The 15,319-nt window shown below is 41.0% G+C and overlaps 1 protein-coding gene across 1 annotated transcript; it reads right to left on the reverse strand.

The window, feature by feature from the left end:
• Positions 1-1,028: 1,028 nt before the first annotated feature.
• LOC309384523 (perlucin-like protein) lies at positions 1,029-15,308 on the reverse strand. Its single transcript, XM_081938194.1, has 7 exons — positions 15,150-15,308; positions 14,068-14,223; positions 9,389-9,475; positions 5,828-5,956; positions 4,942-5,096; positions 2,864-2,961; positions 1,029-1,554 (listed from the first exon to the last, which is right to left on the reverse strand). Exons 2-7 carry the CDS (start codon positions 14,084-14,086, stop codon positions 1,425-1,427), a joined length of 618 nt encoding a protein of 205 aa, XP_081794320.1. The 5' UTR covers positions 14,087-14,223; positions 15,150-15,308; the 3' UTR covers positions 1,029-1,424.
• Between the last annotated feature and the right edge of the window lie 11 nt (positions 15,309-15,319).

Raw genomic sequence — 15,319 nt, forward strand, 5'->3', positions numbered from 1 at the left:
ACTTACTGATTCCATATTGTAGATTGATCTAAGAATACTAGATCTAATAAGATTGGTATGTTTATGAAATTGGTGCAGTTCAGGGGTGGGTTCTGGCTTCTGCTACAGCTGGTTCACTCAGGGCCGCGCTTCGGGCGTGCACTTGATGTGCACTACTAGTAAAAAGTGCTTGTGCGCATGTGCAGAAGCAAAAAACAAGATGGTGGTGCCTATGGCGTCGCAGATAAAATTGGTCTGGGGGTATGGCAAGCCGAGTTACTACCTACTCGGCCGAACTGGTAGAAACCCACCTCTGGTGCAGATCAAGGCAGACAGACTGAAAGTGTTGTGGGGAACAATAGATACACTCTAGGGCCAATGGCATTAAATTACAGGGTAACTTTCATCTTCCAAAAGATTACTTCCACTGGCGACAAATTCAAGAGCTAGAAATATGACTTTCAAATGTAGTAGCTTCTATTTCTAAATTCCTAGCAGTTCCTTGCATTCCTTTATTATTATCAGTTCGCTATAGGAATATAGGTCTGAGAATGAAATTTCAAGTATAAATTCTCATGAGTCTGTTTTGTTCCCATGATTAAGTATTTGTAGGAATCCTTTCTCATAGGCATGGACTAAAAATCCCATACATTTACCATGCTGTTATGTTATCCTCAACCCACTTTGACAAAAAATTATTGGAACAATGTTTTGAACTGAACAACAGTAAATCAATTACATTAGCATGCCATTAGGAATACTATCAAGGCAACAAATATTTCTGCCAGAACAACTGAGCTCTCCCATTTTAGGATATGTTCCCAAATCTTTGCATGCAAGAACACGATGCATAGTTGTTTGGTCTACAAAATCTGCCACAAGTGTGATGTTTCAAGCAAGTGTCAAGCTATTACATCTAGTCATAAATGTGCATATAAATTTGAGAAAAGCAAGTTATTTAATGAAAAATTCAAAACAAAATAACTTTACTATGGTAATCAACCAGTTGCTTAAAAATTATATAGAGAACAAAAAACTTTGAAAACCTCTAAAGTTACAGATAGTTTTATTTAAAACTTATTTTGGCTACATTAACATTTTAAGTCACATATTAACTTTATCTATGCAACTGTTTTTCAAGTTAGAATGATTGAATAGGGATGTTTCTTCTTGTTTAAAATTACAACTCTTCTTAAACATTTTTAAAATATGCTCCACCTTATCATTTTTTTGACCCTTGTCTTGTTTCAGTATAATAAAAACAAAAAAACCAAGAAAAGGCAAATTGTGTTTGTTAGGTGGCAGCATTTCCAATTGGAATGTCTTACTCTGATTATTGCAGCATTTGAAAAATTGTAACTCCATAAGAAATTCTATAAAACCCATCAAACAATGTACATGATTTTTCAAAGAATAAAATGTAAACTTTATAAAATTGCATATTTTTACATTTGTTCTTTTTCACAGATATAAGGAAAATATTCTGTACAAGCAATTTTCTTTTTCCTACTTTTAGAATCATTCCAGAAATTATATATACAATTTTCTTTTTCATTATTTTCAACGGATTGAGTCCTGTTAAGAAAGAATGACAAGCATTAATTATTAGAAAAGAATGTCCTTTTCTACAGTGTCAGTCAAGAATAAATAAATTCAGAACGACTTTCTACCTAAGGTTCTCTAGCACTGCTAGGATAAAGCTTTTTCTTACAATCTATTGGAACCAAAATTAAAGTGATAATTTGTATGATATTTAAATGTCACTATTTAGTGTCTGCAATATCTCAGCATATACAATGGTTTCATTTGTTTTTTATTTCATTCATTTTCCTCCCTCACCAATCTCTCCAGGCAGGAAGAAGAATTAAGTAAAGATTTTGAGAGGAACCAAACTATATTTATTTATTCAGGGGATTTACATACAGCTGTCCATCTCACGCATGTTGACTCTGGGTATATTAAAAATACTAAAAGCCTATTCAAAAATGTAAAACCTATAGCAGCTGGAAAAACGTGACAAAGCCACAATCCAACACTCAAGCAATTTTTTTTTCTAATAGGGATAGCAATTGTGAAAACTCCAACAGCACTTTGCAATCCACTGTGGACAGGTTAGCTATGCAATTGTATTTGAAGGCAGTTACAAAATAATATCTGAGGTTTGGAATAAAATGGAAAAAAGTGTTTGATCTTTCTATAAAGATCTGTCCCAACTGTATCTATCTGGCTGTTTGCCAATTTCCCCCCCTTGCATCTTCTGCCCAGTATACTCCACCACGCAACCTGCAAAGGCAGCCATGAATAGAAAGCCAGGCTGCCCATCATCCTTTCCACACCCAGCTCTATGTGTCAGTGAACCTACCCATAGGCAAGTCCTCATCTGAGACAAATTAGGGTATTCTTCCATTAAGAATGTTACCCAATGGTTAGGTAAATATGGTCGTTAACTTTTCTTGGTAGCATCTCTAGTTAGGAATGTAATCTTGACTTTTATGGAAGAGATGCCACCATTTCCTCCTCAGTGTTGCTCACCCCTATGATTTTTCCTCTCCTATCCAGATTTTCTATAATGGAAGACGGGGGAAACCTTGAACTGCAGCCTACAATAGACTCCTCCATGAAGCAGTCTTCTTTCTTTGGAGCAGATTAAATGAATGTGGCAAGAAAGAGTTTGTAAATAAGAGGTTTTAAACTATTCTGCATACTCATGATCTAAAGGTGTCACGATAATCAGAAAATATCTTAAAATGTTTTGAAAAATCTATTTCAATCCCATTCATCTATGGCTGCTTTTCTAGAGGATCCTTCTTTCTTTTCTCTCCTAAAAGACTTACTATGAAGTGAGCAATCAGAGAAAGAGCCATCATCAGTAACTTTTACTTACGTCTCTGGAAAGGGTTTGCCATTTATCCACATCCACTTGTCTTTAGGATACCTCCTGAGGCCAATCCAATAGCTAGAATTTAGATGATCCAAAAATTTCTGGGGGAAAGTTAAAGCAAAACAGGATTATATATATAAAAAAAGAAAGAGTGCAGAGAAGAGCAACGAAGATGATCAGGGGACTGGAGACTAAAACATATGAAGAACAGTTGCAGGAACTGGGTATGTCTAGTTTAATAGAAAGACGGACTAGGGGAGACATGATAGCAGTGTTCCAATATCTCAGGGGTTGCCACAAAGAAGAGGGAGTCAAACTATTCTCCAAGGCACCTGAGGGTAGAACAAGAAGCAATGGGTGGAAACTAATCAAGGAGAGAAGCAACTTAGAACTGAAGAGAAACTTCCTGACAGTTAGAACATTTAATCAGTGGAACAGCTTGCCTCCAGAAGTTGTGAATGCCCCAACACTGGAAGTCTTTAAGAAGATGTTGGATAGCCATTTGTCTGGAACGGTATAGGGTTTCTTGCCTAGGCAGGGGGTTGGACTAGAAGACCTCCAAGGCCCCTTCCAACTCTGCTATTGTATTAAAATCTGGAGCTACTGTATGACTGAGACCCAATCCACTGAATCAGGATTAAGGGTACTGGTGGCATTCATCCAAACTAGGATTGCAGCAGATTTAAGTTTATTGAATTTCACTTCTCTCAAAACAATCCAAGGTATTAGTAAAAGCTGCACCAGAAAATTCTGGTGAGATGTGAATGAATGAATTATTTATACTAAAAGGAAAATTCAAAGATTTCCAGAACACAATCCAGCAGTAAACTTCAACAGATAACTCAGAGGACAGATTGGGATTAACAGTGGGGTCAATTATCTTCGTATCTTTTTCCAGTTGCACTCAAGTATAATTCGAACATGCTGTGGCAAAATTCTTTTTCCTGCTGAACTCATATCTGAGGTGCTTTGAAATTATCCTTATCTGTTTTGGCATTAAAGGAACTCCCCCCCCCCCACCTTAAATTGGCAATAGGCTTGGGAGTTTTACAATCAGCTATCTCACACTCAGTTCAATGTCATAGTCAAGAAACCCCTAGGGATGCAATCGGTTTGGCATCTATTGGCCATTTTGTGACAGTATGGGCAGATGCAAGGGGCATTCTACTTAAGGTGGTGGGGAGTCTGTTTTATTTCACAGTGGATTCTCCTTTGTACCCACTAGGTCTCCAAGCCATTACTCAACTTAGTAACTTAGACCATCTCAAATAGCAGCTGAAGAGCAGAGGTTGGGAGAGGGGGGAGTGTTAGTGCAAAGAAGAGAGAGGGAACTCTGCACTAACTCTTGTCCCTCTCACAATATAAATCAGGATACCACCATTTAGCAGCAAGCTAGAAAAGAAGGTTCAGAGGATAAATTTGGAATAAAAATCAGATCGGTAATTGTTATGCCGATATCATTTTTTTAAAATTATGCATTGGGATAATGCAGCTTCCATCTGGAATCACTCTTAAACCTGTGTACATGTCAGCTAGCTAAAATGCTTGTGTTTTTAATACTAAAAGATTTCAAATCTTTAATGAAACAGAGAATGTTCAGGAGATACACTCTCCTCTCAAAATGTTAAGATGTATTTCACACTTAATCGTTAGGAAACAGATGGCAGAGGAAAATTTGAACTGCACACAATTGCAGATGTTTGTACTGTATTGTGCCTTTCCTCTTGTAAGAATAGGATTGAGTGAGGAATAGTTGCAAGAAAAAAAACTTTAGAGTACAAGTCCACCAGAGGTGGGTTGCTCCCGGTTCGGCCCAGTTCGGCCAAACCAGTAGTGGAATTCAGGCCAGAGTCACAGAACCGGCAGTGACCCAGGCCTGCCATGCCCCCGAACTGGTTCCCTTGCTGCTGCTGGGCTGCTGCCATTTTGTTTTTAGTGACTGTCCATGCGCATGCACGAAGAACAATTTACTTTGAACAGTGCATGCACACACGCGCCCATTGCGCGCGGGTTGCAAACCGGTAGTAAAATTGGCAGCAACCCATCCCTGAAGACCACCTATCTCATAAGGAATGGGTCACCTGTTTATCTGTGTCATTTTTATCATCAATCACTACCAGGTGAGCTTTGAGGATTTGGCAGTTCCTCATTGCCTTCTCCCAAGGTTGTTGATCAGCAGAGAAATAAAAGCAATTTGTCTGGAATTTCAGCCAGCCTTTTGGACACGGAGGGATAACTGCAGGGCACAGAGAGTCATGCAACATGGTAAGTAAGAGGGCATTGCAAGGATCTTTATACTTCCATACTACTATACCAACTACACCAATATAGTACAAATACAGAACATCTGCTGTCATCTTTCCTGGGACTTATAGAAATAGTAATAACTAAACTAAATAAATTAAAACAACAACAACAAAAGAAACTCAATGGAACATTGGGTCTTTTTCTGCCATTAATTTTCTGTTTGTATTACTTTCCTCCAACCCCTTCCACTTAATACAGCTTTAACATGGTAAACCAGTAAGTATAATTTGTCAAATCTCTGGCTAGCTGAGGCATGTATATTTCTGAAGACATTCTCCATTTCTACTCATTTTCAGAGTAACACCAAGAACTTTTCTCATCAGGAGATCCCCACTTTCTGCTTTCTGTAGGAATCATTCTGGGATTGCTGAGAGCACATAATTCTCCTCTATCTCTGCATCTGGGTGACTGAATGAACCAATCATCAACCATGCAAGAGAAATGCAATAGCATGAGTCACCTGCAAAGTTGGCTGATTAGAAGGAAATGAAAGTAGCATAGTGAACATCTTGTTTTGTGGGACACTGTTTCATTCTAGCTGTATTTTTTAAATGTATTTTTATTGCCCATAAATGAGTTCTCTCGTAGTATAGTTTGATAATGAAAACTAACATGAATAAGCACCTCAGGTGAGGAAGTTAATTGAAATGTTGAACCTACATTTCAAAAAAGCCAGCAGAAGAGCAGCTGTTGAGATCAACAGGGATACACACACCAAGATGTAAAGAACGATCTTAGATGTTCTTGAAGAGATGCAACCCCTATGACTGGCAATCCATGAAGGCAGCCCTGTAAATAACCAATAGAAGGCAATGATTAGTATATTGCAGTGGTTCTCAAATAGTGGGGCGCGCCCCCCAGGGGGGGCGCGAGGCTCCGTAAAGGGGGGCGCGAAGGCTCCCTTTCCATCTGGGTGCAACGGCGGCGGCAACAGCGCAGCGGCGGCGGCGGACTGGAGTTTCCCGCCAAGGTTGCCTGTCCGACCAGCCCCCGCTGGCTCCTGGCTGAGGGAGGAGCTGCCGCTCCGCCTTCTCCGAGCGGGATCCACGCCCTGCAACTGGCCGTGAGGGGAAGGTTTTGGCCAAAAAACGGGCCATTTTTGCCCATTTGTTGCCAGTAGAATGCTTCTGGGGGTGGGGGAGGTGAAAAATGGGGTGCACAGATGCCCCAGGAGGCACAAAAAATGGGCCCCTTTTCAACCCCCCCCCCACCTTCAGAAGATGATAGAGAAAGAGAGAGCTAGTGAGAGGGAGGGAGGGAGAAGTGAGACAGAAAGAGATAGACAGAGAGAGACACACACACACAGAGAGAGACAGAGAGAGACAGAAGGAGAAAGAGGGACAGAAAGAGAGAGAGAGGAGAGAGAGACCGAGAAAGACAGAGAGAGACAGAGAAAGACAGAGAGAGAGAAGAGAGAGACAGAAAGAGAGAGTGAGACACAGAGAGACAGAAAGAGACAGAGAGAGAGGAGACAAAGAGAGAGAGACAGAAAGAGACAGAGAGAGTGAGAGAGAGACAGAGAAAGACAGAGAGAGAGAAAGAGAGAGGGAGACAGAAAGACAGACAGAAATAGAAGGAGAGACAGAAAGAGAAAGGCAGAGAGAGAGAGAGAGAGAGACAGAGGGAGAGACCACTTGGACTGTCTTCGCATCTGGGATGCATGGGTCTTTCCCATTGAGACGAGCAGGTGTTGTTTCTAGAAATCACTGCATGCAGGAAATATATGTGTGTGTTTGTGTGTGTATGCTACGGTGAAAGACCGAAATTGGTGAATGTCGACATTCACCGGTGAATGTCGACATTCACCAATCTCGCTTGGTGAATGTCCAAAATATTTGCTAAATGCCCTTATTTCTGACTTACACCGGTGAATGTCGACATTCACCAAGTACGTTCCCCCCTCTCTTTGGGGAGGAGGAGAGCCAGAGGATCGCCTCTCTTTGGGGAGGAGGAGAGCCAGAGGATCGCCTCTCTTTGGGGAGGAGGAGAGCCAGAGGATCGCCTCTCTTTGGGGAGGAAAGTACGTTTCCCCCTCTCTTTGGGGAGGAGGAGAGCCAGAGGATTGCCTCTCTTTGGGGAGGAAAGTACGTTTCCCCCTCTCTTTGGGGAGGAGGAGAGCCAGAGGATCGCCTCAAAGGATGCCCCAAAGAGAGGCAAAACGTACTTTCCTCCCCAAAGAGAGGCGATCCTCTGGCTCTCCTCCTCCCCAAAGAGAGGCGATCCTCTGACTCTCCTCCTCCCCAAAGAGAGGGGGAAACGTACTTTCCTCCCCAAAGAGAGGCGATCCTCTGGCTCTCCTCCTCCCCAAAGAGAGGCGATCCTCTGGCTCTCCTCCTCCCCAAAGAGAGGGGGAAACGTACTTTCCTCCCCAAAGAGAGGCGATCCTCTGGCTCTCCTCCCCCCCAAAGAGAGGGGGAAACGTACTTTCCTCCCCAAAGAGAGGCGAACCTCTGGCTCTCCTCCTCCCCAAAGAGAGGCGATCCTCTGGCTCTCCTCCTCCCCAAAGAGAGGGGGAAACATACTTTCCTCCCCAAAGAGAGGCGATCCTCTGGCTCTCCTCCCCCCCAAAGAGAGGGGGAAACGTACTTTCCTCCCCAAAGAGAGGCGATCCTCTGGCTCTCCTCCTCCCCAAAGAGAGGGGAAAACGTACTTTCCTCCCCAAAGAGAGGCGATCCTCTGGCTCTCCTCCTCCCCAAAGAGAGGCGATCCTCTGGCTCTCCTCCTCCCCAAAGAGAGGGGAAAACGTACTTGGTGAATGTCGACATTCACCGGTGTAAGTCAGAAATAAGGGCATTTAGCAAATATTTCGGACATTCACCAAGCGAGATTGGTGAATGTCGACATTCACCGGTGAATGTCGACATTCACCAGATTTCGGACTTTCACCGTAACATGTATACATGCACATACAAGTGTCATTTCTTCAGTGTTATCACAGAAGTGAGTACACCCCTTAACATTTTGTAAATATTTAAGTATACTTAAATATTTACAAAATGTTAAGGGGTGTACTCACTTCTGTGATACTCTATATATAAATATATGTATATATATGTTCTAGCTGTGCTCCTTTAAATCTTTTCTGCTACAGTTAATAAAGCTATTCTTTGTTGTAAATTGATCCACATTTTTCTTTTTTTATTCTCTTATACGTTAATAAGGATACAGTGTTATGCAGAGGTGTACTTATAACAATTTTATAGACAAATGATACTATTTACAGTCACGCGGGGGGGGGGCGCGAAATGTTTTCTTCTTCCTAGGGGGGGCATGACAGAAAATAATTGAGAAGCACTGGTATATTGTGAGATAGCTGGTAGTAGAAAGCAGAGCAAATGTATATAAGCAGAAGGAGGCATGTGTGCAAAAGTGAAAATATTGAAAAGAGCCTATATGCCTAAGTAAAATATCTCCCCACCCCCAAGAAGAGGACATCGTAGGGCATTAAGGGAAAGATGGGGTGAGATGGGTCAAAATAGTTTAACTTGACCACATGTCATCAACATTTATTCTTTTGGAACCTGCTCTTCTGAGAGGACAGAGGGGTTTAAAAAGATAATCAGAAGTTCTGGTTGATAATTTATTGAAGATACTATACAATGCAACAGAGCCATCTATCTATCTGTCTGTCTGTCTGTCGTCTGTCTGTCTATCTATCTATCTATCATCTATCTATCTATCTATCTATCTATCTATCTATCTATCTATCTATCTATCATCTATCTATCTATCTATCTATCTATCATCTATCTATCATCTATCTATCTATCTATCTATCTATCTATCATCTATCTATCATCTATCTATCTATCTATCTATCTATCTATCTATCTATCTATCATCTATCTATCTATCTATCTATCTATCTATCTATCATCTATCTATCTATCTATCTATCTATCATCTATCTATCTATCTATCTATCTATCTATCTATCTATCTATCTATCTATCTATCTATCTATCTATCTAAACTAGAAGACTACCAACAATTTCACAATCAAATATTCATAAGATAATCATCTCATTCTTCTGGTAGCACTACTAATACCATAGCAATTGTTTAAATGGGCACAAATAGGGCATGTGGGGGGATAACTGAAATCATAAGTATTTCCCCCTCTGTCCATTGAGACTTTTTAATCTTTCCCAACGTAGCAAAATCCCCCATGATTTTAAATTTCAATCCCTAGATGCTTTTATGTTTTTAAGAATTTCATACCTGACTTTGCTTTCATTGCTCTTGTTCTGTTTGGAAGAACAACATTCTGGTAATTTCTTTCAGAATCGTCAAGGTTGCTTCCAAGGACTAGAGAAAGAAACATTGTTAAGTACCACCCTTTTCTTTTTTTAAAAAAAGCCCTCATGACTGCATAAGTAGCTATACAAGATAAGCTTGGTGTAGTTTGGTGTAGAACAGGGCTGTCAAACTTCCGGCTCAAATGCGTCATGCACTGGCCGTGCCGATGCCCAGTTTAGCGAAGGGGAACAAAACTCCTGGTATGTCACATGACGCCACCCTGACAACATGAGTTTGATACCCTTGGTGTATAGGTTAAGCTGTTGGCCTAGAAACCAGGAGACTATGTTGTAGTTCCTGCCTTATGCATGAAAAACTAGCTGGGAGACACACTCTTTTAGCCAACTCAGAGGAGGAAGGAATATTGGTATGCTTACCACTTGAGGGGTGTGTGTGTGTGTGTGCGTGTGTGTAAAAAGGCTTCAGCCACATATTACATTGGAGGTGAAGTCAGGGGAAAGTAACAGGTAAGTCAAAGAGAGTGGCTTAATGGCTGTCTCCGACCAAAGAAAGGAGTAGAACTCCCACTTTTTAGCCTGCTTCCTTAATTCACACCACATTTGACATTAACTTAAGTGTATCTCTTACCTTTTGTTTGCCATCATTCTGTTCTAAAGAGTAGGATGCAGTGGCAGTGTACCACTGTTTTTTAGAATTCTGTATTTTGAGCATAATCTTGTTCCTGTATACCTTTATAATGCACTGCAAAGACCTACTGTAATCCTGGATATTCCTGAAGATGACTTTAAAGATTCCATATGAAGTGGACTGATAACAGGGTCAGGATGATCCTCAGTCCAAACTAGGGACTGTTCTCGCTTCACAAGTCCATGGGCCTTTCCTATTTTCCCAGATATTTGGATGTCTTTCTGTCCTGCCTCCCCTTCCCACATTCTCTCCCCTTTGGCAGTAGATTATTTGAAGGGGGGGGGGGGGCTTTGAGTCAGTCATGACCTCTGGTGACCACTCAGAGAACTCCCTGAAGTTTTCTTATCAAGATTTTAGAAATGCCACTTTTGCCATTGCCTCTTTCCTGGAGCTGAGAGAGAGAGAGACTAGGCCAAGGTCACCCATCTAGCATCATGCCCAAAGTAGGAGTAGAATTCATGATCTCCCACTTTTTAGCCTAGTTCCTTAACTACTACACCAAAATGGTTCTCACAAAACTTGACACTGAGATAGGTCCTTTTTAACCCCTTTATTGCACCACCATTGTTCTGATGAGTAGCCGAGCTGACAGATTATATGGAGGAAGGTTGTATGGTGATGTGGGCAAAGTTCTGGTTGGCATCACTCCTGATAAGGATCCAAGAGCAGAAGGTCCAAGGTATAAATGGGAGCACAAAGAGAAACAGAAATGAACAAATGATCATAAGTTAGTTCTGCTCCTCACTAGTGCTACAAGTTCAAGAAATCCAATTCCGTGCTAGTGAAGAGTTTCAGATTCACAATTGTCACCTTGGCCCATAGTGCTACCACAGCCAGAATGGTGCAGGGTGGCACCTGTAGTCTCCTATCCAGTCTAGAATATAAGTAACTCTGTTGTGCTGTAAAACAGCTATGGGAAATGCAGACACTACTGGTGTCAGTAGCCCTGATAATGTTACCTAGTTTAGATAATAAAACATCTGCAAGCAAACAACCAAGCTCAGAGAGCATCAAGGACTCCTCATTTCAGCCCTGAGCTACAAATATTCTGCTCTATTGGTTCCCAATACGCCTCCTCCCTGGAGTGTTTCCCTGCTCTTGTGCGAGTCCTCAGAGGAAAATGATAATAAAAATAGTTTAAAGTACTCTGGGACATTAAAATTCAAATAGACAGGCACCTGCCACATAACACCTCACACTTAACAATTGTCGATAAGAAAGACGAAAAGTCTGGATAGTGGATGTGGCAGTACCTGGAGACAGTGGAAGAGAAGAGAAAGAAATGGAGAAGATAACAAAATACAAAGACCTGCAAAGAAAGCAATAGCAATAGGCACCTTGTGTGCAACCCCTAAACAATTAAAGCACCATTTGAACACCATCGGCACTGACAAATTCACCATCAATCAATTGCAAAAGGCAGCTGACATTCTGCGACAATTCCACTAACACTATCAAACATCCACATCTGCCTATCCCAGGTCCTTGGGAAGGACTCGATGGGTGGATAAAAATGCCAAATCCAGTTTGAACATCTGGCTGACTTGAGTAGAAGAGAAAACTTGTAATGCAAGTTTTCTACTTCTGGTGACAGAAGTAGAAAACCACTGCTCTGTCCAGGTTTATGTCAATCTGTGTGTGTTTTCAGGAAACCACATAAGGTCTGAAAGTGTTCTAAAACGTCAGAGTAGCCTGAAGTGGTTAGTGGTAGATAAGTAGTTTCCCTAACCTTGACCACAGAAGCAAATGTGGTCAGTAACATGTGCCAGATCATACCTATGGCACAATTACAACATTCCAAAAGACATTTTTTTCAAAACTGGAAAAGTTAAAGATGATTTTAAACAGCCTCAGGTCTGAATTGGGGAAGATACACAGGAATTTCATGCAGACAAAGCAAAAGAAGACTGTCTCATATTTACTAAAGCATCTTAATTCCATGTGTGTTGGTCTTTTGAGGCAGTCTGTTTGTCCAGAGATTCCCATAATCATTATGTTCTTTGAGATCTGTCTCATATTTAAAAGCTGCTGCTCTGACTTGAAGAGTTTAATCCAATACCACAAAGAGGATCAAGTTGCCATAGAAAAAGATAGCTTACATAATTATTATGTATTCTAAATGGTCTGCGATTACCATGTGTGTGTGTGTGTGTGTATGAATATGTATGTATATTTTTTTCTTACTGCGTTCTTGTGTTCTGCGATGCGTGCATTTATTCTCCTGTTCGTTTGTCCTATGTATGTTGCAGGGCAGATTAGGACATCCAGAAAGGGAAGTTGTTTGTTTGCTTCTATTTCCATGGTGAATTGTATTTTGGGGTGTAGGCTGTTGAGATGTGTGAGGAAGTTGTCCAGTTTTTCTTTCCCATGTGGCCAAATCACGAAAGTGTCATCAGCATATCTAAGCCAGAGTTTGGGTTTGGGTTCAGATTTATCTAAGGCGTTAGTTTCAAAATGTTCCATGTATAAGTTTGCGATGACGGGTGAGAGGGGTGATCCCATGGGTGCTCCTTCTATCTGTTTGTATCTTTGTCCATTATGGATGAAGTATGTGTTGGTTAGGCAGTGGTTGGTCAGGTCCAGGATGTGTTTAGGGGGGTTGTGTTTGTTCTGGATTGCTGTCAAGGCTTCTTTTATAGGCACTTGGGTGAAGAGGGATATGACATTGAAACTCATGAGTAGGTTGCTGGGTTGTAGGTCTTTCTATAAATCTTGGTGGTGTGGTGGAGTGCCGGCTTTGTTTCAGTAAGTGGAATGATTGGTCGTGTGGCTGTATCATGACTGGTAGATTGGACGTCCTAATCTACAAAAAAACCCAATGGCTCCCTAGGACACACCATCTACCGGAAAAAAAAAAACACCAACCGCTACTTAAACACACAAGCCCATCACCACCCTGCACAGATCAACTCCGTAGCCAAGACCCTCATCTCCAGAACCAAACGCCTAGCTGACAAAGACCACCTGAAAACTAGATTACACGCTCTCACAAACATATTAATCTCCAACGGATTCCAAAGAAAAACAATTACCAACCTAATCCAAAGGGAGACTCCCCCCAAAAACCAAGACACAGGACAGGACAACAGCATCACCCTCCTCCCTTACATCAAAGGCACCACAGATAAAATCAGCAAAATTCTCCACAAACGCAATATCAAGACAGCCTTCAACACTGACCAAAAATAGCTATCATCTTAAGAAACCCCAAAGACAAAATCCAGCTAGAAAACCAAGGAGTCTATGAAATACCATGCAAAATCTGCCCTGCAACATACATAGGACAAACGAACAGGAGAATAAATGCACGCATCGCAGAACACAAGAACGCAGTAAGAAAAAAAGAAAAAACTTCCTCCCTTTTCCAGCACCTTAAAGCTACAGGACATGAAATCAATTTTGAAGGAGCCAGGTTAATCTCCAAAACAGAACACCTCAACAAGAGAATAATTATGGAAGCTACCGAAATAGAGGATCCCCCCCCACAACATGAATATGTATGTATGTATGTATGTATGTATGTATGTATGTATGTATGTATATGCTGGTCTTGTTTATAGAAAGACGGCAGCTCCGACCACGCTTTAAGTCCAAAATCCAGCCTGAAGATGGCGAGTGAGACCTCCCTGAAATGTTGCCAAGACAATCTCAATCTTCCACAGGAAAAGACCCGAATACAACAAGACCAGCTTACCTACACCGGTGAAAATCTACGAAAACATATCTATATCTATATCTATATCTATATCTATAATCTACATATCTCTATATATCTATATCTATGTATCATTCATACACACACACACACAGGTATATATATATATATATATTATTTTGAAAGCAGGCATCGGAATTTCATTTTTAATATGTGCCATTGTTGTGTGCACTGAAAAAAGTGACAATAAAAGTTATCTTATCTAACCCATCTCATCTCATCAGTAGTAATCTCCTACCTTCCATCTGGTCTTCCATTTGTTCTATTCCGCTGGTATGATGGGGCTCCAGAAATTTATTTAAAATGAGATCCAGCTACTTCTCCAAAGACAATCAGTGTTTTGTTTTGAGAGGATGACAATGCTTCTGTGTTGCAAAACTCCAAGAAGTTCTTTCTGTAGTTTAGATACCATACAAACAAACATAAACATTTCCGTACTGGGACTGTTTTTAGCTGTTCACTCAATCCCTTCATTGAGCGAGAGCTAGCATGGAAGGGAAATGGCAGCTTTGTGGGGTAAAATGTGGGGAAATACTCTGATAAATCCAGATAAAGTAGATCTGTTTCAAAGAAAGGCAGGATATTAAGTATTAGATACCAGAAACATTGGTAATGGTTTTCACCAAGGTCCTCTGTTCCGGCGGGAACAGAGTTTCAATCTGATTGGTCGAAGGGTCTGACAGCTCCCTATAAAAGGGCTGCTATCAGACTGAACCTTTGCTGGATTGTACGTAGTTGACTTGTGCTAATAAAGAGCTGTTTGTTACTCTGAAGCCTGAGTGTGCCTTCATTCACTCGATCTAACATTAAGGGAAAGGAAAAAGTAGAAAACCACAGAGCTAGGAAACATGAAAAAGGATTTCAAAATATTGGGGACAATAAACACATCTAAACACATCTGAACTTGACACTGTCATAGATACTGCCATAAAATGATATCCTATTGGGAAAGTGACTGCTGAGGTGTTTTGAATTTTCCAATGCACAAAGCAAAACTAATTGTGTAATTTTACTACACAGTTCAAGTCAGGAATTATCTCCTAAATTAAGCATATAAAACCTCTCCTTTGAACTGAGCTGCGGTGGCACAATGGTTAGAGTGCAGTACTGCATGCTACTTCTGCTGCTTGCCAGCTGCCAGCAGTTTGATAGATCAAATCTCACCAGGCTCAAGGTTAACTCAGCCTTCCATCCTTACGAGGTGGGTAAAATGAGAACCCAGATTGTTGGGGCCAATAGGCTGACTCTGTAAACTGCTTAGAGAGGGCTGTAAAGCATGTGAAGCGGTATATAAGTCTAAGTGCTATTGCTATAACTCACCAGTATTTGCTCAGCAGCCATTTCAATTATGACAAATTGTAGCGTGCTGAGCATATCATTTTGAAGCATTCGGCTCTTGTATGAAATAAAATAGCTTATATTCGTTTACTGTAATGATACCGATCAATCCTCCCGTTGCCTTCACGTTGCTTTGAGTTTGTGATTCCCCC

Source organism: Natrix helvetica (assembly GCF_964273705.1).
Source record: "Natrix helvetica genome assembly, chromosome: 1".
Classification (NCBI taxonomy): domain Eukaryota; kingdom Metazoa; phylum Chordata; class Lepidosauria; order Squamata; family Natricidae; genus Natrix; species Natrix helvetica.